The sequence below is a fragment of the Conger conger genome, chromosome 15 (assembly GCF_963514075.1).
Source record: "Conger conger chromosome 15, fConCon1.1, whole genome shotgun sequence".
NCBI lineage: Eukaryota > Metazoa > Chordata > Actinopteri > Anguilliformes > Congridae > Conger > Conger conger.
Window position 1 is genome coordinate 40,859,042 of NC_083774.1, and position 26,310 is coordinate 40,885,351.

At 40.8% G+C, this 26,310-nt stretch overlaps 1 protein-coding gene and 18 non-coding genes across 19 annotated transcripts in view; 9 read left to right on the plus strand and 10 right to left on the minus strand.

Annotated features, from left to right (window-relative positions):
- Positions 1–8,170, minus strand: part of best1 (bestrophin 1) — a 45,315-nt gene extending 37,145 nt beyond the window's left edge. The window contains exons 1-2 of the mRNA XM_061221279.1: positions 8,019–8,170; positions 6,659–6,753 (exon numbers count right to left, since the gene is read on the minus strand). Coding sequence (XP_061077263.1) covers positions 6,659–6,753; positions 8,019–8,170 — 247 coding nt within the window. The remainder of the gene's footprint in view (positions 1–6,658; positions 6,754–8,018) is intronic.
- A 7,449-nt stretch (positions 8,171–15,619) lies between these two features.
- On the minus strand, positions 15,620–15,691 carry trnaw-cca (transfer RNA tryptophan (anticodon CCA)). The gene has a single exon. It is a non-coding gene; the product is annotated as a tRNA-Trp (tRNA).
- A 154-nt stretch (positions 15,692–15,845) lies between these two features.
- On the plus strand, positions 15,846–15,918 carry trnak-uuu (transfer RNA lysine (anticodon UUU)). Its single transcript has one exon. It is a non-coding gene; the product is annotated as a tRNA-Lys (tRNA).
- Positions 15,919–16,825: 907 nt separating this feature from the next.
- Positions 16,826–16,897, minus strand: trnaw-cca (transfer RNA tryptophan (anticodon CCA)). Its single transcript has one exon. It is a non-coding gene; the product is annotated as a tRNA-Trp (tRNA).
- A 154-nt stretch (positions 16,898–17,051) lies between these two features.
- Positions 17,052–17,124, plus strand: trnak-uuu (transfer RNA lysine (anticodon UUU)). The gene has a single exon. It is a non-coding gene; the product is annotated as a tRNA-Lys (tRNA).
- A 907-nt stretch (positions 17,125–18,031) lies between these two features.
- On the minus strand, positions 18,032–18,103 carry trnaw-cca (transfer RNA tryptophan (anticodon CCA)). The gene has a single exon. It is a non-coding gene; the product is annotated as a tRNA-Trp (tRNA).
- A 154-nt stretch (positions 18,104–18,257) lies between these two features.
- On the plus strand, positions 18,258–18,330 carry trnak-uuu (transfer RNA lysine (anticodon UUU)). The gene has a single exon. It is a non-coding gene; the product is annotated as a tRNA-Lys (tRNA).
- Positions 18,331–19,237: 907 nt separating this feature from the next.
- Positions 19,238–19,309, minus strand: trnaw-cca (transfer RNA tryptophan (anticodon CCA)). The gene has a single exon. It is a non-coding gene; the product is annotated as a tRNA-Trp (tRNA).
- A 154-nt stretch (positions 19,310–19,463) lies between these two features.
- trnak-uuu (transfer RNA lysine (anticodon UUU)) lies at positions 19,464–19,536 on the plus strand. Its single transcript has one exon. It is a non-coding gene; the product is annotated as a tRNA-Lys (tRNA).
- A 900-nt stretch (positions 19,537–20,436) lies between these two features.
- trnaw-cca (transfer RNA tryptophan (anticodon CCA)) lies at positions 20,437–20,508 on the minus strand. The gene has a single exon. It is a non-coding gene; the product is annotated as a tRNA-Trp (tRNA).
- A 154-nt stretch (positions 20,509–20,662) lies between these two features.
- Positions 20,663–20,735, plus strand: trnak-uuu (transfer RNA lysine (anticodon UUU)). Its single transcript has one exon. It is a non-coding gene; the product is annotated as a tRNA-Lys (tRNA).
- A 907-nt stretch (positions 20,736–21,642) lies between these two features.
- On the minus strand, positions 21,643–21,714 carry trnaw-cca (transfer RNA tryptophan (anticodon CCA)). Its single transcript has one exon. It is a non-coding gene; the product is annotated as a tRNA-Trp (tRNA).
- A 154-nt stretch (positions 21,715–21,868) lies between these two features.
- trnak-uuu (transfer RNA lysine (anticodon UUU)) lies at positions 21,869–21,941 on the plus strand. Its single transcript has one exon. It is a non-coding gene; the product is annotated as a tRNA-Lys (tRNA).
- Positions 21,942–22,841: 900 nt separating this feature from the next.
- Positions 22,842–22,913, minus strand: trnaw-cca (transfer RNA tryptophan (anticodon CCA)). Its single transcript has one exon. It is a non-coding gene; the product is annotated as a tRNA-Trp (tRNA).
- Positions 22,914–23,067: 154 nt separating this feature from the next.
- Positions 23,068–23,140, plus strand: trnak-uuu (transfer RNA lysine (anticodon UUU)). Its single transcript has one exon. It is a non-coding gene; the product is annotated as a tRNA-Lys (tRNA).
- A 907-nt stretch (positions 23,141–24,047) lies between these two features.
- On the minus strand, positions 24,048–24,119 carry trnaw-cca (transfer RNA tryptophan (anticodon CCA)). Its single transcript has one exon. It is a non-coding gene; the product is annotated as a tRNA-Trp (tRNA).
- A 154-nt stretch (positions 24,120–24,273) lies between these two features.
- Positions 24,274–24,346, plus strand: trnak-uuu (transfer RNA lysine (anticodon UUU)). Its single transcript has one exon. It is a non-coding gene; the product is annotated as a tRNA-Lys (tRNA).
- Positions 24,347–25,253: 907 nt separating this feature from the next.
- trnaw-cca (transfer RNA tryptophan (anticodon CCA)) lies at positions 25,254–25,325 on the minus strand. Its single transcript has one exon. It is a non-coding gene; the product is annotated as a tRNA-Trp (tRNA).
- Positions 25,326–25,479: 154 nt separating this feature from the next.
- trnak-uuu (transfer RNA lysine (anticodon UUU)) lies at positions 25,480–25,552 on the plus strand. The gene has a single exon. It is a non-coding gene; the product is annotated as a tRNA-Lys (tRNA).
- Positions 25,553–26,310: the final 758 nt, after the last annotated feature.

Here is a 26,310-nt window from a genome sequence, read left to right on the forward strand (position 1 = left end):
ATGAAGTGGTGTAGCACACAGTAGAAGCAAATACCTGCAGACACTGCAGCCCGCAGGATGTGGAGTTGAGTAGCTGAACTAAAGGCTATTTAGTGTCATGATGGAGGTAATGACCCTTGGTGACCACCAGAGGGCTGGGTCTCATTGGTTTCACCTGGACCTCATTAGCGCCAGAGGATTTCTCCTCCTAAAGGGTATTTAAGACCAGTGCGGGCAGTCCTTCAACGCTTTTGTGTTCAACCGTTCGCCCTTGCACAAAGCCGGTAATGCACATTCTAATTCACATTGTGTGATTCTCAACTCATTGTGAGATTAAAAGGTAAGGAAGGCGTTCAGCTGGTAGTGTTTCCTTCACTGACGCCTTCCTCGAGAGTTTTGGTTTTCTGTTTTCTTTCAGGCTCATGTGAGCCAGTGGTAGAGGGACATGGTCCCCGGTAATGTATTTTGGTTGGCATTTTTTGTCCTGAGATGCGCCTCAAGGTTTTTATTTTCATGCCTAGTCTTTTCCCGCTAGGTTGTACTTTATTTTCATCCCCGGTCTGCGACCGTCAGTGCTCTGTTATTAGCACTTATTTTGGTTGAGTGGTTCACCCTGTTTTCAAAGGGTTGTTTTATTTTTCTATTAGCCGTTTTTTGGGCTTCATTTCTGTTTGTTTATAAAAGAAAGAAAGAAAGACTTGTTCCTGTTATTTTCTTTTCCTCACCCTGTTCTGGGAGAAGTTCTGATTTCATGGCTGTGTATCCACATTCCCCTTCCTCCCGGGATTTAGTGGCGAACACGTTCGCGTGTTCGCTTAGAAGGGTTTTACCCTTGGTCGCTTCTGGCTCTCTGCCCAGCCCCAACATTACAATTTAGTACACATCTTAACTTTAAAACGGGTCAGATTTGACTCTAAAAGAGTAGAAGGATTGACACTAAGGAAAATGCTCAGTTCAGGAAGTGATATCATTCATGTGAATTAATGATTTAATCGTACAATTGCTTACTTTGGTTTGAGCAACAGTTTCTGCAAACAGCTTGGTAGCCTGCGTTAGGATCTTTTCTGGTTTTATTTTGTCTAATAAAACTTAAGAAATGCTAGAAAAGTTCAAGTCAGTATTTCTTACTTATAGAATAGCGAGCTATTAAGGTTTAATGGGGAATTAGCCCTTTCCAATTTGCCCCACCTTGAGGTCAATTTCCATCGATTTTATACTCGTCCTATAGAAGTGACAATATTAAAAAAAAAAAACACAATTTACTCCACACACATGGTTGAAGACTTCAATTAAAAAAGAGGCTTGTACCATTCTGAAATTTCAGACAGAACAAATTTATGTCAGAGCATATACATACAGTTAACACAAAAGTTACACTAAAATACAAAAATATAATCTATAAAATAAAATTTATTCACTAATATGAAAGTATGTTTTTAAAAGCTCTCTAAAAAGGATGACTCCACCTACTGCTTTCTAACAAATATATGTCACATGTAAAAAATTTCAAAATTAGGTTAACCAGATCCCTATTAGCCCTGTTAGCCAGTACAAATACAGGTTTACATCTATCTAGCAAGTCCAAATCCTGTAATTACATACGTCTGGATTCCTAAACTTTCCGTCACCAGAATATGACACATTATACCTTGTTGGAAAGGGTAGGACACCCTGTACATTAGTTTGGTACTGAAATGACCTAGCAATGCATTTACACAACAATAACCAATAAGTAGTTCAAGACGACATACGCTTGGGTATGTTCCCGGCATAGTTTTCTCTAAAATGGCTGAATGGATTAAGAAATAAACATTAACATTAGTCAGAAAACAATTGTTGCTTCACAACCATGTGGGGTATTTGGTTCCATGAATATGTCTGTATCGAATAATTTGCAAAACAAACTTGAATTTCAACTAAACCGGAAATATGTCGGCTGGATGTGGAATAAAAGTGAGCTAAGAAAAAAAAAAGTGTTTATTCATGCAACTTCTGAATTGTATATTTTTGCTCTTATATTAGAACATGATTTTTGACATAAAGAAATGGTAAACTGTTAGCGTGGCATGGGAGTTTTATTGCTGTTTTATTGCCCTGCATTGCAAATAACTAATGATAAGAATCTGCTGTTCTCGCTAGTGAATAATTTTTTTTATACTCTGGCATCCCTGCTTTGCGGTTTTATTATGTCACAGGTTTTTGTGTGATATAAATATGGACGCAGCAATAATTTGAGATGTCAACAACTCAAGCACAAGGGGGAAGAGTGGATGGGGTTAAAACTATAATAAACATTTAGTCAATGTTTTATTGAAATACTGACAGATGAAAATATGTTGGATGGATTTTAAAACTGATTATTTATGAGATTTGTTTAAAAAAAAATTTTTTAATCAGCAGAAGTCTACCTGCTGCAAAATTGATTTTGGGGAGAAACATCTGCCTTATCCTCCTCTTCCATTATACTTGTAGAGACTACGGACATTGACAATATGCATGGATCTTAATAGTGATGAAAAGAGCTCATTTGATTGAATATAAATTAATCAAGGTGCACCACACCCACTGATAATATACACTCACTGAGCACTATGTTAGGAACACCTGTACACCTACTTATTCATACGATTATCTAATCAGCCAATTGTGTGGCAGCAGTGAAATGTATAAAATCATGCAGATATGGGTCAGGAGCTTCAGTTAATGTTCACATCAACCATCAGAATGGGGAAAAAATGTGATCTGGTTATTTAGACTGTGGCATGATTGTTGTTTTGTTTTTTGTCTTTTGTGTTTGCACTTATATTTTATATATTTACGAAGTACATCTTGGAGCTGGAAGCCTTTCACTGCACATTGTACCTTTATGATGGAGTATGTGTGAAATAAACTTTGATGTGGTGCCAGAGAGGGTGGTTTGAGTATCTCAGAAACTGCTGAGCACCTGGGATTTTCACGCACACTAGTCTCTAGAGTTTGCAGAGAATGGTGCGAAAAACAAAAAACATCCAGTGAGCAGCAGTTCTGCGGGCGGAAATACATAATGAGAGAAGTCAGAGGATAAGGCCCCGACTGGTCGAAGCTGACAGGAAGGTCACGTTAATATGAATAACCACACATTACAACAGTGGTATGCAGAAGAACACCTCTGAACACACAACACGGTAAACCTCTAAGTGGATAGGCTACAGCAGCAGAATACTTAATTGCTTGCCTTCAGAAAATGAAGAGATTCACTGCCACGCCCAGTATGCCAGTATGCTCACCAGCTGACTGTGCCAACGAGCTGTGCGAAGTTGATTCCAGAAAATATGGCCCTCAGAGTCACATACACAGAGTCACATGCGCACAGGGTCACATACACACAGGGTCACATACACACACACAGTCAAATACATACAAGGTCACATACACACAGGGTCACATACACACAGGGTCACATACACACACACAGTCACATACACACAGGGTCACATACACACAGGGTCACATACACACACACAGTCAAATACATACAGGGTCACATACACACAGGGTCACATACACACACACAGTCAAATACATACAGGGTCACATACACACAGGGTCACATACACACAGGGTCACATACATACAGGGTCACATACACACAGGGTCACATACACACAGGGTCACATACACACACACAGTCAAATACATACAGGGTCACATACACACACACAGTCACATACACACAGGGTCACATGCCCACAGGGTCACATACACACACACAGTCACATACACACAGTCAAATACATACAGGGTCACATACACACACACAGTCACATACACACAGTCACATACATACAGGGTCACATACACACACACAGTCACATACACACACACAGTCAAATACACACAGGGTCACATACACACACACAGTCACATACACACAGGGTCACATACACACACACAGTCAAATACACACAGGGTCACATACACACACACAGTCACATACACACAGGGTCAAATACACACAGGGTCACATACACACACACAGAGTCACATGCCCACAGGGTCACATGCGCACACACAGTCAAATACATACAGGGTCACATACACACAGGGTCACATACACACACACAGTCAAATACATACAGGGTCACATACACACACACAGTCAAATACATACAGGGTCACATACACACACACAGTCAAATACATACAGGGTCACATACACACACACAGTCAAATACATACAGGGTCACATACATACAGGGTCACATACACACAGGGTCACATACACACACACAGTCAAATACATACAGGGTCACATACACACACACAGTCAAATACATACAGGGTCACATACACACACACAGTCAAATACATACAGGGTCACATACACACAGGGTCACATACACACACACAGTCAAATACATACAGGGTCACATACACACACACAGTCAAATACATACAGGGTCACATACACACACACAGTCAAATACATACAGGGTCACATACACACACACAGTCAAATACATACAGGGTCACATACATACAGGGTCACATACACACAGGGTCACATACACACACACAGTCAAATACATACAGGGTCACATACACACACACAGTCAAATACATACAGGGTCACATACACACACACAGTCAAATACATACAGGGTCACATACATACAGGGTCACATACACACAGGGTCACATACACACACACAGTCAAATACATACAGGGTCACATACACACAGGGTCCCATGCGCACAGGGTCACATACACACACACAGTCAAATACATACAGGGTCACATACATACAGGGTCACATACACACAGGGTCACATACACACACACAGTCAAATACATACAGGGTCACATACACACAGGGTCCCATGCGCACAGGGTCACATACACACACACAGTCACATACATACAGGCCCAGCTAGTTTCAGAGAGACACAATATTCTTTTCCCTCCAGTGCCTTGACTGTTGAAATAGAAATGTGGATGAAGTGTAGTGATGGTAATTCTGGGAGTTTCACTATTTTGATGCAGCTGAATGCGTTTCTGTTTTACAATCAACCAAAACTGGGTCTTTTTACAGTTTCATTGCAATTTTTATATAAATCTGTAATATTAGGCCAGTAATGTGCATACAGACTACTGTGCTAGTTACACATGCAGGGTTGCAACTAAATGCAAAAATTGACCATTGGACAGATTTATTTGTCATGACTGTGATTGTCTAATTTGAATCACTATTGTGACCATCCACTTTGACATTGAAAATTACAAGTATTAAAACAGCAGAACTCTTAGAAGGCATAATGTTTCCTGAATAACAGTAGCTTTAATTTGGTATGTTTGAAATGAGCCTATGCTCATTATGCACTCACTGAGCACATTATTAGGTAGACCTGTACACCAATTTGTTAATGCAAATATTTAATTAGCCAATCATGTGGCAGCAGTAAAATGCAAAAAAGCTGATGTGGTCAAGAGGTTCAGTTGTTTTTCAGACAAAATGTCAGAATGGGGAAGGAATGTGGCTTAAGTGACTTTGGCCATGGAATGATTGTTGGTGCCAGACAGGGTGGTTTGAGTATCTCAGAAGCTGCTGTGAAATTCACATACAACAGTCACTAGAGTTTACAGATAATGATGCGAAGAATAAAAAACATCCAGTCAGTAGTAGTTCTGTGGGCAGAAACGCGTTGCTAATGAGAGAGGTCAGAGGAGAAGGGCCAGAAGCTGAAAGACTTCGCCCAGACTTCGCCCATCCCTGTCTCAATCCAGCACTGAAGTCTTGGTCTTGGCACATTCTGCTCACCTACAAACCCCTCCATAACCTTGCTCCCCCTTATCTCCCTGACCTCCGTACCACGAGTACACCCCCAGATGGTCTCCTGTCAATCCCCACTTCACGCCTTCAGTTGCACCGCTCCTAGGCTCTGGAACTCTTTGCCACCACACCTTCACCAGTTTGACTCAATGGACTCAATCACTACATTCAAATCCCACCTCAAAACACACCTGATCAAATTGGCCTACTCTCTGCAACTCTCACTGCATGGTGTGTTCCCCCTCTTTACTCTTAGGATCACTGTTTTTCCCCCCCTCGCAAACCTTCTTGTCCTGTCTTGTTTATGTTGTGTACACATTACACTGTTTTAAAATTGTATCTCTATTTATTTGATTGGCTGTTTTTATTGTATCCTTTTATCCATTGTAAGGCGACCTTGGGTGTCTTGAAAGGTGTCTCAAATAAAATGTATTATTATTATTATTATTATTATTATTATTATTATTAGGAAAGTGACAATAACGCAAATAACCACGCATTAGAACAGTGGTATGAAGAAGAGCATCTCTGTACACACAATGTGTCAAACGTCTAAGTGAAGGGGCTACAGCAGCAGAAGACTTAATAAGTCTAAAAAATAGGTCTAATAAATACCTAATAAAGTGCTCACTGGGTGTATGTAGCCTCTATTAGAGCACACCGTCTGGCTGCTGCACTAAACTAAATCATACAGCATCCCTTCCTGTTACAAGCTAGACCGTGCTCCATTAAAGGATTCTTCCACTCCATTCCATTACCATGCAAGAGAGCAATGCAACATTAGCTTGACCACTTTTCCAGGCAGCTAGGTCTGTGTGTGTGTGTGTGTATGTGTGTGTGTGTGTGTGTGTGCGTGTGTGCATTTTCACCCAGGATGAAGGACACAGGGATAAGCTCAGCGTAGCGGTCGCAGTAAATCGCCAACTTCTCAAACAGCCTCTTCTGGCTTTCATTCAGCAGGAACCTGTAGCATCCAATCAGACACAGCACACTATGAGAAGCATCCAATCAGCTGCAGCACATGATGAGAAGGATCCAATCAGATACAGCACACTATGAGAAGAATCCAGTCAGATACAGCAGGTTATAAGAAGCATCCAATCAGATACAGCACACTATGAGAAGGGCCAATCATACACAGCACAATATGAGAAGCATCCAATCAGACAGCCCACTGTGAGAAGGGCCAATCAAATACAGCACACTATAAAAGGGTCCAATCAGGCACAGCTCACTATGAGAGGGGTCCAATCAGATACTGCTCACTATGAGAAGAATCCAGTCAGATACAGCAGGTTATAAGAAGCATCCAATCAGATACAGCACACTATGAGAAGGGCCAATCATACACAGCACAATATGAGAAGCATCCAATCAGACAGCCCACTGTGAGAAGGGCCAATCAAATACAGCACACTATAAAAGGGTCCAATCAGGCACAGCTCACTATGAGAGGGGTCCAATCAGATACTGCTCACTATGAGAAGAATCCAGTCAGATACAGCAGGTTATAAGAAGCATCCAATCAGATACAGCACACTATGAGAAGGGCCAATCATACACAGCACAATATGAGAAGCATCCAATCAGACAGCCCACTGTGAGAAGGGCCAATCAAATACAGCACACTATGAAAGGGTCCAATCAGGCACAGCTCACTATGAGAGGGGTCCAATCAGATACTGCTCACTATGAGAAGGGCCAATTAGATTCAGCACACTATGAGAAGGACCAATCAGATGCAGCACACTATGAGAACGGTCCACTCTGACACAGCTCACTATGACAGGGAGAGGGGTCCAATCAGACACTGCTCACTATGAGAAGGACCAATCAGATACAGCACACTATAAGAAGGATCCAATCAGATTCAGAACACCAATCAGATACGGCACATGATGAGAAGCATCCAATCAGATACAGCTCATTATGCCAATAAGATACAACACAATCAGACCTGAATTTTTTTGTACTGTTTTCCAAAAAAAAAAAAAAAAACTGTCTTTGACCACCTCAGCCTTAAGAATCATAGGTATCTCTGCCTAATTTACTGTACCAGTAATCTATACATGTCTTTATTTCTAAGATTCAGCAGCCTTTCCCTGTCACTGCTTCTTCCTCTTTCACCCATCTCTTCCTTTTTTCTCTCCCTATTCCCTCTCAGTTATGTTTGAGTCCCTTTCTGTGTCAATGTCCTGTGTGAGCAAACACAGCCCTGAGGGTAATTACCTGTACATGCCACTGAGGGCGCTGTAGAGCAGGGTGAAGATGAGCAGCTCCCTGTACAGCAGCTTGTAGATGCTCCCTCTCCAGCGCAGGAGCAGGTGGAAGAAGCTACCAAGGCCGGCGTCTGCCACCCTGCGCGAGTAGGTCACCGTCATCACTGCCCCCTGGTGGCCAGGCTGACTTCCTGTGGTACACCTTCAGGGGCTGATGTGAGGATGGTGGTGAGGCTAACAGGATAGCAGGCTAATTGGCTGACCAATGAACATCTCAGGCAGACACACTCTCACGTGCTGGCAGTTAGGCACACTTACTCCTTTAACATGAATCAGATATCTGACCGAAAAATGACTGGCACACAAGAGCTACGTGCTCTGACACTGAAAGACACAGAAACAACATCAGGTCATTACGAGAGAGTGAGAGAGAGGGGGAGTGAGAGAGTGAGGGTGAGGGAGACAGAGAGAGAGAAGAGAGAAGAGAGAAAGAGGGAGAGGGTGATGGAGAGAGAGAGAGAGCGAGAGAGAGAGGGAGAATGGGGGAAGGGGGCCGAGTGAGTTGCTTGTAATCATAAAGCACCTTACACAAGAGCTTAAATCATAGCCATTGAACCGTTACTCAGGTTAAGTACTACTGGAGTTTCCAGTCGTGAATAACTTTGGCTTCGCTGAGGAAAGTATGACTGATAAACAGGCTGTACTCACTGTGCTCTGCGGAGGGTGTATCCACAGCCGTCAGGAAGTGAGGGAGTGAGGAAGAGAGAGATGTAGGAGGAAGGAGGAAAGAAGGAGAGACGCCTACACCTCTGGTCACTCGGTATGTTAATCTGGTTCAGTAACAAAGCAGCATTGTGAAGCCATGGTCCTTAATCCGCAAAGCACCGTGTACCAAGTGCACACAGAACACACCCCCCAGAGTGCAAACCCACACACACCAGCACACACCCACACACTCCCACACAAACACATGCACACACACACCACAAAAGCACACAAACCCTCCCACACACACCCACATGCACACACATAGACACACCTGCACACACATATACGCAAACACACGCACGTGCATAGTAATTTATGTGGGAGCAACTATCCATAATTCCTAAAGCGAAAATCCAAAATTCCTAAAGCAAGTAACAAAATTGTATGTAAAAGCTCTTACAAAAGATGAATTCATTTTATAGAGGATGTGAGAAATGCTGATTGGATTGATGACCCATAGGTTTTTTAAAATGTTTTCATGAATGTTTTTATGGAAATTGTTAATAGACATGCCCCCATGAAGAAGTGCACAGTTAAATCTAGAACAGCCCCATGGATTGATGAAGCTATGAAGAGTTAAATGAAACAGAGGGATGAAGCTAAAATGGTGTCAACAAAATCTAGTTTATTAGAGGATAGATTACAGTTTTTTACAATCGTTTTCACACTTGTCTCAATACCATGTCCACTTTTTCAAAACTCTTCACACAGTGTGCTTTTGAAACACGCACCTGAGCACATCAGTTAACATTTGGTGCAAAATGCACTTCAACCACCAAAACACTTAATATTTCATCTAAAAGTGACTCATGCTGCCATAAATATAGCATATGCTTTCTCCCATAAGACTACTTTCTCACTCAATGTTCAATGAACTGCAAAACACAAACAACTTGGAGCATTGCTAAATACATATATTATGTGTTTCCCTTTCCTCTATTTTTGCATCCACAAATATTTCAAGCCAAGCAGCTAAAGAAACTTTTGATCTGTTGGTTTGCCTCTCACAATAGATGTCATGACTGAGTGTGGTAAATGTACAGTAAACTGTAAATTAATGAATGTTTTACTATATTGGAAACCCAGAATAACTATTTTTATTGTGTAATGTAAAACAATATATGATAAAGAAACAAACTACAAAAGCATCAGTATTCTTCAGAGGGTTTACAGTATTTTGACGTCTGTTCTCACAGTGCAATATACTGTAATTCAGAAAGAAAAATACAATACAATCAATTACTCAAAATACATTACAATCAAAAACAAATACATCCCAAAAAGCAATATTTTCACTATATACAGTAATTCGCACATATATTGTCTGCCTATCAGTATCAAAAGTCTACTGTTGGCCTGGCCCATCCATCCTGTCCTATGGCATTTGGCCATAGATTTTCATCAACATCACTCCGAATGTTATCTCTTGCTATACACCGAGTAAAACATCTTTTTGCGTGCCTTATCCAGCCCTGGATGTGTTCCACTGTTATGTCCATACACCCAGCAGTCATTGCATCTAGAAGTGACATCTGTTCATGTGGGAATGATATCCCAACTATTGTATCCTCCTGTTGAGGCATAAACATTATTCCCCTTCCCCCTGTGTGACTGTGTGAGGTAACCGCTGGGTCCTGTATTGAGTCAAAGACAAATGTGCTCTGATACATCTGCTTTTTCTGGAGACTTCTCAAATCACAGTACTGCTGTAATATACTGTGATTTATATATATCTGTGTATATATCAATTGAACTCCTTCAGTCAGAATGCTGTAAATACTGTATAGTACCTGTTGGTTTGCCTGAAAATCCTCACTATTGAAGCCACTGTGGATCTAGGCAAGTTTGGTTGAACCCTCAACCTGCTTCCCTCAGGGACAGACCATGATTTACCACATGATCAATGACTGTGGCTCTGATTTAATCAGACACAACTGTTCTCGCTCTTCCACGATGTCTTCTTCCTCTACCTCTGGCTGCATCCATTTTCCCCACCAAGGCTAAAGAATGCAAATGCCAATCCAAAGGTGGCCCCTTTTGTATATGTGGTAACGGGGCACAAACAACAAACACCTGGGTAGGTTGTTCACTGAAATGACAGCCAGGTGTTTCAGCAGTACATATACAGCAGTAAAAGTGGAAAAATCTCTTCAGTGACAACTACATCTATATTTACCCTATATACATGCACATTTCAATGCAAGTATGATCACTTTTGTATCGATGGTAACAAGGCTGCAAACAAAAAAAATTGAATAAACTGAATAAACTTTGCTCAAATCAGAATGATCTGTCTTACATATTTCAAGCATATAGTTTCATTTATCTGCCAAAATGCAGCATATTTCCTTCCACAATGATTAGAATTTTATTGGGTTTTGAACTGAAAGTTAACTGTTTTGAACAGAGTATCTAAATGTCTGCAAAATTTGCTGTATTTGTACAAACTTTTGCTGGTAGTGAACACTGACTGAGAGAGGTATTCATGAATTTTGGAAGAAGTGGTGATTGAATGTCTTTAGTATGAAAGCAATGCAAAAATATCCACAGTTTAGTTCACATAGTCTCATGATATGGTGAATGTGTTAAGTGTTTTGAAAAAGTGGACATGGTATTGAGACAAGTGTGAAAACGATTGTAAAAAACTGTAAATCAGGTGACTAAATTGAACAAAAGTAAGAAGAAGGAATATTATAAGCAAAGAATAAGTGACGTTAAACATGATGGAAAACAGCTTTGGAATACTTTGAATGAAATCATGCGAAGGAAGAATAATGAGTTTGCTTCTTTTGTAGAGGCAGAGGGGATGTTTTTTGCATTGCATACATTTGCGTGTTGCGGTATTACAAAATAAATTGATGATGAAATAGGCCCTGGTCCTTCTCTTTGTTGTGCAGGTAGCAGTTGAAATTGTACTTCCCTCTAGGGTCTTTCAGCGCACTTATCCCTGGTTATGGGTATGCACTTTGCACTTTGTTGTACGTCGTTCTGGATAAGAGCGTCTGCCAAATGCCATTAATGTAATGTAATGTAATGTAATATAATGTATTGTTCCTTTGCTCAGCAAAGCTATGGAAAGATTATTTATGTTCAGATTCAAGACTACTTTACCTCTAATGGACTAAAGACCAAATGTCAACATGCATACAGACAGGGCCATTCCACCAGCACTGCTCTCACACAAATGACAGATGACTGACTAAGGGAAATCAGCCACTTTAAAGGTAGTGGGTGCTGTTATGTTAGACTTTAGTGCTGCATTTGATGTCATTGACCATGATTTGTTAATTGGAAAGCTCAAATGTTATGGGTTCACACCACTGGCTATCACCTTGATGAGGAGTTATCTTTTTGCTAGAACACTACAAAAAAGAAAAAAAACTACTACAATGGTAGTTTATCCAACAGTAACAGCCTAGTGTGTGGTGTGCCACAAGGAAGTTGTCTTGAGCACTCCACTTTTCTATTTTTACCAATGATTTGCCTTCTGCTATAAATAATGCTTGTTTTGTGATGTAATGGTGATGATTCTACAATGTATTATGCAGCAACCACATGCAGTGAACTCAATCAGGTTTTATCAAAAGAGATTGTGCATGAATGGATCAAGCTGAATAAGCTGGTTCTGAACATATCCAAGACTAATAGTATTGTTTTCGGGTCAAGGAAACTGGCTTCTAAACCTAATTTAGTTATGGATGTGATGCTTTGACTTGTGGAAGAACCTTTGCACTTGTAAATTGCTTCGGATTAAAAGCGTCTGCCAAATGACAAAAATGTAAAAAACGTAAATATAATTTGGATCTATATGTATCTAGTGAACCCATACAACAAGTGGAGAATGTAAAGTTACTTGGTTTAGTCCTTCATTATCATCTGTCATCGTCGGAGCATACTGATAGAATTGTTAAAAAAATTGGTGTAGGCATTTATATGACAATGTGCACCTTACGTACATATCCTGGAACAAGTCTCTAGGTTGTTAATTTTAAGCCATCTGGATTACTGTTCGGTTGCATGGGCTTCAGCCTCAAAAAGAGAGCTGTCTAAATTACAAGTTGCTCAGAACAGGGCTGCTAGGCTTGTTCTGGGCTGCTCTATTAGAACTAGCATTGATAAGATGCTCTCTAGTCTTTTGTGGCTTAATGTGGAGAAGAGGCTAGCCTCATGTGTAGTGACATTTTTTTTGTAATATCTTTTGTTAGTATTACAAGGTGTACACATGAGCCTGAGTTCTTGCAGGATTAAATAGTTTTTTTGTAACAATGTTCATAGCCACAAAACCAGAAATGCTGGCAATGGTAATGTTATGCAAACCAAACCCAGAACTAACTCCCTAAAAAGAACAGTACTTTACAGAGTCATTACAATTTGGAATCATTTAGAAAAAAACATGATATTGTTTAAAAAGGCACTTATTGGGTTGCAGATGACAGGCTGCCGTTTATTTTGGTTCTTTGGTCGCTTATTTAGGTTGGAGAGATGTCTGCGCTTTTGTGATGCTTTTATAACAATCAAATACTCTCTTGTTTAAATTGTATTTAATCCTGGATTAATAATGAATGTTCTAAAACAAAGTGTTGATAGGTGACTGTAAGGGGTTAGGTGGTGGCGAGGGTGTTGCTCAGTTGTTGTTAGGGTGTTGCTTGGTGGTTTCTAAATGGATGCTAAGGTGTTGCTGGGTAGTTGCTTGGGTGTTGCTATGTGCTGGCTAGGGTGTTGTTCAGTGGTTGCTAAGGTGTTGCTAGGTGGTTGCTTGGGTGTGACTAGTTGGTTGCTAGGGTGTTGCTAAGGTGTTGATAGGTGGCTGCTAAGGTGTTATTAGATGTTTGCTAGGTGGTTGCTTGGGTGTAACTAGGTGGTTGCTAGTATGTTTGCTAGGTGGTTGCTTGGGTGTTGCTAGGTGGTTGCTAGTATGTTGCTAAGGTGTTGGTAGGTGGCTGCTAAGGTGTTATTTGGTGGTTCCTAAAGTGTTGCTAGGTTGTTGCTAAAGTGTTCTGAGGTAGTTCCTAGGGTGTTGCGAGGTGGTTGATTGGGTGTTGCGAGGTGGTTGCAAGGCTGTTTCTAGGTGGTTGCTAAGGTGTTCCTATGTGGTTCGGATGGTGTTGCAAAATGGTTGCTATGGTGTTGCTCGGCGGTTGCCCGGGTTTTTTTTTAAGTGGTTGCAAGTTTGTAGGTGGTTGGTAAGGTGTTGCTGGGTAGCTTTTAAGATGTTATGTGGTTGCAAGGGTGTTGCAAGGTGGTTGCTAAGGTATTGCATGGGTGTAGTTTGACTTTTATTTATTTTTTCTTCTTTTTAATCCCGCCACCACCCCCTCTCGACGGGGGACATCATTATTTTTGCATTTCAAGTGCAAATAGATTACATTAGGTGAAGCCGCAACGTTTTACAAGACATGAGACCAAGCAGATAGACATGACAAGATATTATAAAACCCAGCAGATGGATGGACCAAGCATTGCATATAATGGGTTGCCTAAAGATTAAAGGGGTCATTTAAGTCCTGATGTAGAAGATATGAGATCGGAAAGTAAGATTATGAAAGGAAAAGAATACAATTTTGTATGTGTGTATGTGTGTGTGTGTGTGTGTGTGCGCGTGTGTGTGTGTTGGTGGGATTAGTTAACAGGCATGTCTAATGAGATGACGACGGGGCCCCAAACTGTTTTAAAGAATGAGGTTTGGTGCTGGAGTTTCATTTGGTCTATGGGTATGTATTCTTTAAGGAGGATTAACCACTGTGTGTTTAATGCCTGTCACGTTTTCCACTTTAGGCCGATAGTTTTCTAGGCGACAGGGCGATGAGGATAGGTCTCGAGATAAGGCTAATTCTATGTGCCATTATGGATCAGACTCCTAAACCTGTCAGTCGTCTCCGACCCCGGATAGTTCAGTCGGTAGAGCATCAGACATTCAATTGGGTCCCTGTTCGGCCGACAATGTTCTTTGTATGTCAAAAAACCACATGCTCTCAATCAGCTGTGTTTTAAGTCCTAAACAGTAGTTTCCTGTGTGCGTGACCATGAAAAATCACAGGTTACGAAGTGCAAATTAACACGCCAGAACAATCCCTTCGCTCAATCCAGGAAGTGAGTTCATTTATGATTTTCCATTCGAATGTCCGGAAAAACTGGAATTACGCGCATGCTCTTGCCGAAATTTGTCTTTCATGAAAAATGGCATTGATGCACCCGAAATGGGGAAAAAAGTGAGCCTCCCACCTGTTGAAGTGAAGAAAACCATGTCCACAAACCAGTCAGAATGTTGGGTTTTAAAATGTGTTCTATTTCAACTCTAAATAACTGCAAACAAGGCACATGTATGATGAAAAAAAAATCTTTATCCACAAGGAATGTCTGGAAAAAGATGGAAAATGTGTGTTGTGTGAAATATAGAAAAATGGTCAATCCTGGACCTGAATAACGCAAAGAAATCCATTATTCTTACACTTGTAACTTTCCCACACAAATGTATGAGAAAAATCCAAATATCACAAAAACAATGAAAGATACCGGGAAATATAAAAAAGAGGTCAAATGTGTTTCATAATACTTGTGAAAAATGCAACGCTCCTATCTGAAAAAAGGAAAAAGGAAAAAGTCTGCTTCATTTGTGGTCCGGCACAGAGTCACTTGATACCTGGGGACCTACTAAGTTGGGAATGATGGAAGTGGGAAGGATCTTCTTATTTCTCCATAAATATTGCCAAAGGCCATAATGTTTGCATTGTTTCTATGTCTTTTTGTGACGGTGAAGATTTCAAGGTACAACTTAAAGGAGAACTAATTTTCACCGACACACCTGCAGCCCTGAAATGTTGGTCAATTAAAAATAAAAGAGGATGACCTCGACGTGATTTGAACAGGCAAGCTTCTGATCTGGAGTCAGACGCGCTACCGTTGCGCCACGAGGTCCAACGTACCTGCGTCGCCCCTTGGCTTGCACCATGTTACCGTATTATTGAGCATGACAAAATGTGCAATGGCAAATATCACAGATTATGAAGGCTAATTCTATGTGCCATTATGGATCAGACTTGTAATCCCGTCAATATCCCCTCTGCACAGAGCCCGGATAGCTCAGTCGGTAGAGCATCAGACTTTTAATCTGAGGGTCCAGGGTTCAAGTCCCTGTTCGGGCGACAAAGTTCTTTCAATGTTAACAAACCACATGCTCTCAATCGGCAGAGTTTTAAGTCCTAAAGCAGTAGTTTCATGTGTGCGTGACCATGAAAAATCACAGGTTACCAAGTGCAAATTAACACGCCAGAACAATCCCTTCGCTCAATCCAGGAAGTGAGTTCATTTATGATTTTCCATTCGAATGTCCGGAAAAACTGGAATTACGCGCATGCTCTTGCCGAAATTTGTCTTTCATGAAAAATGGCATTGATGCACCCGAAATGGGGAAAAAAGTGAGCCTCCCACCTGTTGAAGTGAAGAAAACCATGTCCACAAACCAGTCAGAATGTGGGGTTTTAAAATGTGTTCTATTTCAACTCTAAATAACTGCAAACAAGGCACATGTATGATGAAAAAAAAATCTTTATCCACAAGGAATGTCTGGAAAAAGATGGAAAATGTGTGTTGTGTGAAATATAGAAAAATGGTCAATCCTGGACCTGAATAACGCAAAGAAATCCATTATTCTTACACTTGTAACTTTCCCACACAAATGTATGAGAAAAATCCAAATATCACAAAAACAATGAAAGATACCGGGAAATATAAAAAAGAGGTCAAATGTGTTTCATAATACTTGTGAAAAAGGCAACGCTCCTATCTGAAAAAAGGAAAAAGGAAAAAGTCTGCTTCATTTGTGGTCCGGCACAGAGTCACTTGATACCTGGGGACCTACTAAGTTGGGAATGATGGAAGTGGGAAGGATCTTCTTATTTCTCCATAAATATTGCCAAAGGCCATAATGTTTGCATTGTTTCTATGTCTTTTTGTGACGGTGAAGATTTCAAGGTACAACTTAAAGGAGAACTAATTTTCACCGACACACCTGCAGCCCTGAAATGTTGGTCAATTAAAAATAAAAGAGGATGACCTCGACGTGATTTGAACACGCAACCTTCTGATCTGGAGTCAGACGCGCTACCGTTGCGCCACGAGGTCCAACGTACCTGCGTCGCCCCTTGGCTTGCACCATGTTACCGTATTATTGAGCATGACAAAATGTGCAATGGCAAATATCACAGATTATGAAGGCTAATTCTATGTGCCATTATGGATCAGACTTGTAATCCCGTCAATATCCCCTCCGCACAGAGCCCGGATAGCTCAGTCGGTAGAGCATCAGACTTTTAATCTGAGGGTCCAGGGTTCAAGTCCCTGTTCGGGCGACAAAGTTCTTTCAATGTTAACAAACCACATGCTCTCAATCGGCTGAGTTTTAGGTCCTAAAGCAGTAGTTTCATGTGTGCGTGACCATGAAAAATCACAGGTTACCAAGTGCAAATTAACACACCAGAACAATCCCTTCGCTCAATCCAGGAAGTGAGTTCATTTATGATTTTCCATTCGAATGTCCGGAAAAACTGGAATTACGCGCATGCTCTTGCCGAAATTTGTCTTTCATGAAAAATGGCATTGATGCACCCGAAATGGGGAAAAAAGTGAGCCTCCCACCTGTTGAAGTGAAGAAAACCATGTCCACAAACCAGTCAGAATGTGGGGTTTTTAAATGTGTTCTATTTCAACTCTAAATAACTGCAAACAAGGCACATGTATGATGAAAAATAAATCTTTATCCACAAGGAATGTCTGGAAAAAGATGGAAAATGTGTGTTGTGTGAAATATTGAAAAATGGTCAATCCTGGACCTGAATAACGCAAAGAAATCCATTATTCTTACACTTGTAACTTTCCCACACAAATGTATGAGAAAAATCCAAATATCACAAAAACAATGAAAGATACCGGGAAATATAAAAAAGAGGTCAAATGTGTTTCATAATACTTGTGAAAAATGCAACGCTCCTATCTGAAAAAAGGAAAAAGGAAAAAGTCTGCTTCATTTGTGGTCCGGCACAGAGTCACTTGATACCTGGGGACCTACTAAGTTGGGAATGATGGAAGTGGGAAGGATCTTCTTATTTCTCCATAAATATTGCCAAAGGCCATAATGTTTGCATTGTTTCTATGTCTTTTTGTGACGGTGAAGATTTCAAGGTACAACTTAAAGGAGAACTCATTTTCACCGACACACCTGCAGCCCTGAAATGTTGGTCAATTAAAAATAAAAGAGGATGACCTCGACGTGATTTGAACACGCAACCTTCTGATCTGGAGTCAGACGCGCTACCGTTGCGCCACGAGGTCCAACATACCTGCGTCGCCCCTTGGCTTGCACCATGTTACCGTATTATTGAGCATGACAAAATGTGCAATGGCAAATATCACAGATTATGAAGGCTAATTCTATGTGCCATTATGGATCAGACTTGTAATCCCGTCAATATCCCCTCCGCACAGAGCCCGGATAGCTCAGTCGGTAGAGCATCAGACTTTTAATCTGAGGGTCCAGGGTTCAAGTCCCTGTTCGGGTGACAAAGTTCTTTCAATGTTAACAAACCACATGCTCTCAATCGGCAGAGTTTTAAGTCCTAAAGCAGTAGTTTCATGTGTGCGTGACCATGAAAAATCACAGGTTACCAAGTGCAAATTAACACGCCAGAACAATCCCTTCGCTCAATCCAGGAAGTGAGTTCATTTATGATTTTCCATTCGAATGTCCGGAAAAACTGGAATTACGCGCATGCTCTTGCCGAAATTTGTCTTTCATGAAAAATGGCATTGATGCACCCGAAATGGGGAAAAAAGTGAGCCTCCCACCTGTTGAAGTGAAGAAAACCATGTCCACAAACCAGTCAGAATGTGGGGTTTTAAAATGTGTTCTATTTCAACTCTAAATAACTGCAAACAAGGCACATGTATGATGAAAAAAAAATCTTTATCCACAAGGAATGTCTGGAAAAAGATGGAAAATGTGTGTTGTGTGAAATATAGAAAAATGGTCAATCCTGGACCTGAATAACGCAAAGAAATCCATTATTCTTACACTTGTAACTTTCCCACACAAATGTATGAGAAAAATCCAAATATCACAAAAACAATGAAAGATACCGGGAAATATAAAAAAGAGGTCAAATGTGTTTCATAATACTTGTGAAAAAGGCAACGCTCCTATCTGAAAAAAGGAAAAAGGAAAAAGTCTGCTTCATTTGTGGTCCGGCACAGAGTCACTTGATACCTGGGGACCTACTAAGTTGGGAATGATGGAAGTGGGAAGGATCTTCTTATTTCTCCATAAATATTGCCAAAGGCCATAATGTTTGCATTGTTTCTATGTCTTTTTGTGACGGTGAAGATTTCAAGGTACAACTTAAAGGAGAACTAATTTTCACCGACACACCTGCAGCCCTGAAATGTTGGTCAATTAAAAATAAAAGAGGATGACCTCGACGTGATTTGAACACGCAACCTTCTGATCTGGAGTCAGACGCGCTACCGTTGCGCCACGAGGTCCAACGTACCTGCGTCGCCCCTTGGCTTGCACCATGTTACCGTATTATTGAGCATGACAAAATGTGCAACGGCAAATATCACAGATTATGACGGCTAATTCTATGTGCCATTATGGATCAGACTTGTAATCCCGTCAATATCCCCTCCGCACAGAGCCCGGATAGCTCAGTCGGTAGAGCATCAGACTTTTTATCTGAGGGTCCAGGGTTCAAGTCCCTGTTCGGGCGACAAAGTTCTTTCAATGTTAACAAACCACACGCTCTCAATCGGCTGAGTTTTAGGTCCTAAAGCAGTAGTTTCATGTGTGCGTGACCATGAAAAATCACAGGTTACCAAGTGCAAATTAACACACCAGAACAATCCCTTCGCTCAATCCAGGAAGTGAGTTCATTTATGATTTTCCATTCGAATGTCCGGAAAAACTGGAATTACGCGCATGCTCTTGCCGAAATTTGTCTTTCATGAAAAATGGCATTGATGCACCCGAAATGGGGAAAAAAGTGAGCCTCCCACCTGTTGAAGTGAAGAAAACCATGTCCACAAACCAGTCAGAATGTGGGGTTTTTAAATGTGTTCTATTTCAACTCTAAATAACTGCAAACAAGGCACATGTATGATGAAAAAAAAATCTTTATCCACAAGGAATGTCTGGAAAAAGATGGAAAATGTGTGTTGTGTGAAATATAGAAAAATGGTCAATCCTGGACCTGAATAACGCAAAGAAATCCATTATTCTTACACTTGTAACTTTCCCACACAAATGTATGAGAAAAATCCAAATATCACAAAAACAATGAAAGATACCGGGAAATATAAAAAAGAGGTCAAATGTGTTTCATAATACTTGTGAAAAATGCAACGCTCCTATCTGAAAAAAGGAAAAAGTCTGCTTCATTTGTGGTCCGGCACAGAGTCACTTGATACCTGGGGACCTACTAAGTTGGGAATGATGGAAGTGGGAAGGATCTTCTTATTTCTCCATAAATATTGCCAAAGGCCATAATGTTTGCATTGTTTCTATGTCTTTTTGTGACGGTGAAGATTTCAAGGTACAACTTAAAGGAGAACTAATTTTCACCGACACACCTGCAGCCCTGAAATGTTGGTCAATTAAAAATAAAAGAGGATGACCTCGACGTGATTTGAACACGCAACCTTCTGATCTGGAGTCAGACGCGCTACCGTTGCGCCACGAGGTCCAACGTACCTGCGTCGCCCCTTGGCTTGCACCATGTTACCGTATTATTGAGCATGACAAAATGTGCAATGGCAAATATCACAGATTATGAAGGCTAATTCTATGTGCCATTATGGATCAGACTTGTAATCCCGTCAATATCCCCTCCGCACAGAGCCCGGATAGCTCAGTCGGTAGAGCATCAGACTTTTAATCTGAGGGTCCAGGGTTCAAGTCCCTGTTCGGGTGACAAAGTTCTTTCAATGTTAACAAACCACATGCTCTCAATCGGCAGAGTTTTAAGTCCTAAAGCAGTAGTTTCATGTGTGCGTGACCATGAAAAATCACAGGTTACCAAGTGCAAATTAACACGCCAGAACAATCCCTTCGCTCAATCCAGGAAGTGAGTTCATTTATGATTTTCCATTCGAATGTCCGGAAAAACTGGAATTACGCGCATGCTCTTGCCGAAATTTGTCTTTCATGAAAAATGGCATTGATGCACCCGAAATGGGGAAAAAAGTGAGCCTCCCACCTGTTGAAGTGAAGAAAACCATGTCCACAAACCAGTCAGAATGTGGGGTTTTAAAATGTGTTCTATTTCAACTCTAAATAACTGCAAACAAGGCACATGTATGATGAAAAAAAAATCTTTATCCACAAGGAATGTCTGGAAAAAGATGGAAAATGTGTGTTGTGTGAAATATAGAAAAATGGTCAATCCTGGACCTGAATAACGCAAAGAAATCCATTATTCTTACACTTGTAACTTTCCCACACAAATGTATGAGAAAAATCCAAATATCACAAAAACAATGAAAGATACCGGGAAATATAAAAAAGAGGTCAAATGTGTTTCATAATACTTGTGAAAAAGGCAACGCTCCTATCTGAAAAAAGGAAAAAGGAAAAAGTCTGCTTCATTTGTGGTCCGGCACAGAGTCACTTGATACCTGGGGACCTACTAAGTTGGGAATGATGGAAGTGGGAAGGATCTTCTTATTTCTCCATAAATATTGCCAAAGGCCATAATGTTTGCATTGTTTCTATGTCTTTTTGTGACGGTGAAGATTTCAAGGTACAACTTAAAGGAGAACTAATTTTCACCGACACACCTGCAGCCCTGAAATGTTGGTCAATTAAAAATAAAAGAGGATGACCTCGACGTGATTTGAACACGCAACCTTCTGATCTGGAGTCAGACGCGCTACCGTTGCGCCACGAGGTCCAACGTACCTGCGTCGCCCCTTGGCTTGCACCATGTTACCGTATTATTGAGCATGACAAAATGTGCAACGGCAAATATCACAGATTATGACGGCTAATTCTATGTGCCATTATGGATCAGACTTGTAATCCCGTCAATATCCCCTCCGCACAGAGCCCGGATAGCTCAGTCGGTAGAGCATCAGACTTTTTATCTGAGGGTCCAGGGTTCAAGTCCCTGTTCGGGCGACAAAGTTCTTTCAATGTTAACAAACCACACGCTCTCAATCGGCTGAGTTTTAGGTCCTAAAGCAGTAGTTTCATGTGTGCGTGACCATGAAAAATCACAGGTTACCAAGTGCAAATTAACACACCAGAACAATCCCTTCGCTCAATCCAGGAAGTGAGTTCATTTATGATTTTCCATTCGAATGTCCGGAAAAACTGGAATTACGCGCATGCTCTTGCCGAAATTTGTCTTTCATGAAAAATGGCATTGATGCACCCGAAATGGGGAAAAAAGTGAGCCTCCCACCTGTTGAAGTGAAGAAAACCATGTCCACAAACCAGTCAGAATGTGGGGTTTTTAAATGTGTTCTATTTCAACTCTAAATAACTGCAAACAAGGCACATGTATGATGAAAAAAAAATCTTTATCCACAAGGAATGTCTGGAAAAAGATGGAAAATGTGTGTTGTGTGAAATATAGAAAAATGGTCAATCCTGGACCTGAATAACGCAAAGAAATCCATTATTCTTACACTTGTAACTTTCCCACACAAATGTATGAGAAAAATCCAAATATCACAAAAACAATGAAAGATACCGGGAAATATAAAAAAGAGGTCAAATGTGTTTCATAATACTTGTGAAAAATGCAACGCTCCTATCTGAAAAAAGGAAAAAGTCTGCTTCATTTGTGGTCCGGCACAGAGTCACTTGATACCTGGGGACCTACTAAGTTGGGAATGATGGAAGTGGGAAGGATCTTCTTATTTCTCCATAAATATTGCCAAAGGCCATAATGTTTGCATTGTTTCTATGTCTTTTTGTGACGGTGAAGATTTCAAGGTACAACTTAAAGGAGAACTAATTTTCACCGACACACCTGCAGCCCTGAAATGTTGGTCAATTAAAAATAAAAGAGGATGACCTCGACGTGATTTGAACACGCAACCTTCTGATCTGGAGTCAGACGCGCTACCGTTGCGCCACGAGGTCCAACGTACCTGCGTCGCCCCTTGGCTTGCACCATGTTACCGTATTATTGAGCATGACAAAATGTGCAATGGCAAATATCACAGATTATGAAGGCTAATTCTATGTGCCATTATGGATCAGACTTGTAATCCCGTCAATATCCCCTCCGCACAGAGCCCGGATAGCTCAGTCGGTAGAGCATCAGACTTTTAATCTGAGGGTCCAGGGTTCAAGTCCCTGTTCGGGTGACAAAGTTCTTTCAATGTTAACAAACCACATGCTCTCAATCGGCAGAGTTTTAAGTCCTAAAGCAGTAGTTTCATGTGTGCGTGACCATGAAAAATCACAGGTTACCAAGTGCAAATTAACACGCCAGAACAATCCCTTCGCTCAATCCAGGAAGTGAGTTCATTTATGATTTTCCATTCGAATGTCCGGAAAAACTGGAATTACGCGCATGCTCTTGCCGAAATTTGTCTTTCATGAAAAATGGCATTGATGCACCCGAAATGGGGAAAAAAGTGAGCCTCCCACCTGTTGAAGTGAAGAAAACCATGTCCACAAACCAGTCAGAATGTGGGGTTTTAAAATGTGTTCTATTTCAACTCTAAATAACTGCAAACAAGGCACATGTATGATGAAAAAAAAATCTTTATCCACAAGGAATGTCTGGAAAAAGATGGAAAATGTGTGTTGTGTGAAATATAGAAAAATGGTCAATCCTGGACCTGAATAACGCAAAGAAATCCATTATTCTTACACTTGTAACTTTCCCACACAAATGTATGAGAAAAATCCAAATATCACAAAAACAATGAAAGATACCGGGAAATATAAAAAAGAGGTCAAATGTGTTTCATAATACTTGTGAAAAATGCAACGCTCCTATCTGAAAAAAGGAAAAAGGAAAAAGTCTGCTTCATTTGTGGTCCGGCACAGAGTCACTTGATACCTGGGGACCTACTAAGTTGGGAATGATGGAAGTGGGAAGGATCTTCTTATTTCTCCATAAATATTGCCAAAGGCCATAATGTTTGCATTGTTTCTATGTCTTTTTGTGACGGTGAAGATTTCAAGGTACAACTTAAAGGAGAACTAATTTTCACCGACACACCTGCAGCCCTGAAATGTTGGTCAATTAAAAATAAAAGAGGATGACCTCGACGTGATTTGAACACGCAACCTTCTGATCTGGAGTCAGACGCGCTACCGTTGCGCCACGAGGTCCAACGTACCTGCGTCGCCCCTTGGCTTGCACCATGTTACCGTATTATTGAGCATGACAAAATGTGCAATGGCAAATATCACAGATTATGAAGGCTAATTCTATGTGCCATTATGGATCAGACTTGTAATCCCGTCAATATCCCCTCCGCACAGAGCCCGGATAGCTCAGTCGGTAGAGCATCAGACTTTTAATCTGAGGGTCCAGGGTTCAAGTCCCTGTTCGGGCGACAAAGTTCTTTCAATGTTAACAAACCACATGCTCTCAATCGGCAGAGTTTTAAGTCCTAAAGCAGTAGTTTCATGTGTGCGTGACCATGAAAAATCACAGGTTACCAAGTGCAAATTAACACGCCAGAACAATCCCTTCGCTCAATCCAGGAAGTGAGTTCATTTATGATTTTCCATTCGAATGTCCGGAAAAACTGGAATTACGCGCATGCTCTTGCCGAAATTTGTCTTTCATGAAAAATGGCATTGATGCACCCGAAATGGGGAAAAAAGTGAGCCTCCCACCTGTTGAAGTGAAGAAAACCATGTCCACAAACCAGTCAGAATGTGGGGTTTTAAAATGTGTTCTATTTCAACTCTAAATAACTGCAAACAAGGCACATGTATGATGAAAAAAAAATCTTTATCCACAAGGAATGTCTGGAAAAAGATGGAAAATGTGTGTTGTGTGAAATATAGAAAAATGGTCAATCCTGGACCTGAATAACGCAAAGAAATCCATTATTCTTACACTTGTAACTTTCCCACACAAATGTATGAGAAAAATCCAAATATCACAAAAACAATGAAAGATACCGGGAAATATAAAAAAGAGGTCAAATGTGTTTCATAATACTTGTGAAAAATGCAACGCTCCTATCTGAAAAAAGGAAAAAGGAAAAAGTCTGCTTCATTTGTGGTCCGGCACAGAGTCACTTGATACCTGGGGACCTACTAAGTTGGGAATGATGGAAGTGGGAAGGATCTTCTTATTTCTCCATAAATATTGCCAAAGGCCATAATGTTTGCATTGTTTCTATGTCTTTTTGTGACGGTGAAGATTTCAAGGTACAATTTAAAGGAGAACTAATTTTCACCGACACACCTGCAGCCCTGAAATGTTGGTCAATTAAAAATAAAAGAGGATGACCTCGACGTGATTTGAACACGCAACCTTCTGATCTGGAGTCAGACGCGCTACCGTTGCGCCACGAGGTCCAACGTACCTGCGTCGCCCCTTGGCTTGCACCATGTTACCGTATTATTGAGCATGACAAAATGTGCAATGGCAAATATCACAGATTATGAAGGCTAATTCTATGTGCCATTATGGATCAGACTTGTAATCCCGTCAATATCCCCTCCGCACAGAGCCCGGATAGCTCAGTCGGTAGAGCATCAGACTTTTAATCTGAGGGTCCAGGGTTCAAGTCCCTGTTCAGGCGACAAAGTTCTTTCAATGTTAACAAACCACATGCTCTCAATCGGCAGAGTTTTAAGTCCTAAAGCAGTAGTTTCATGTGTGCGTGACCATGAAAAATCACAGGTTACCAAGTGCAAATTAACACGCCAGAACAATCCCTTCGCTCAATCCAGGAAGTGAGTTCATTTATGATTTTCCATTCGAATGTCCGGAAAAACTGGAATTACGCGCATGCTCTTGCCGAAATTTGTCTTTCATGAAAAATGGCATTGATGCACCCGAAATGGGGAAAAAAGTGAGCCTCCCACCTGTTGAAGTGAAGAAAACCATGTCCACAAACCAGTCAGAATGTGGGGTTTTAAAATGTGTTCTATTTCAACTCTAAATAACTGCAAACAAGGCACATGTATGATGAAAAAAAAATCTTTATCCACAAGGAATGTCTGGAAAAAGATGGAAAATGTGTGTTGTGTGAAATATAGAAAAATGGTCAATCCTGGACCTGAATAACGCAAAGAAATCCATTATTCTTACACTTGTAACTTTCCCACACAAATGTATGAGAAAAATCCAAATATCACAAAAACAATGAAAGATACCGGGAAATATAAAAAAGAGGTCAAATGTGTTTCATAATACTTGTGAAAAATGCAACGCTCCTATCTGAAAAAAGGAAAAAGTCTGCTTCATTTGTGGTCCGGCACAGAGTCACTTGATACCTGGGGACCTACTAAGTTGGGAATGATGGAAGTGGGAAGGATCTTCTTATTTCTCCATAAA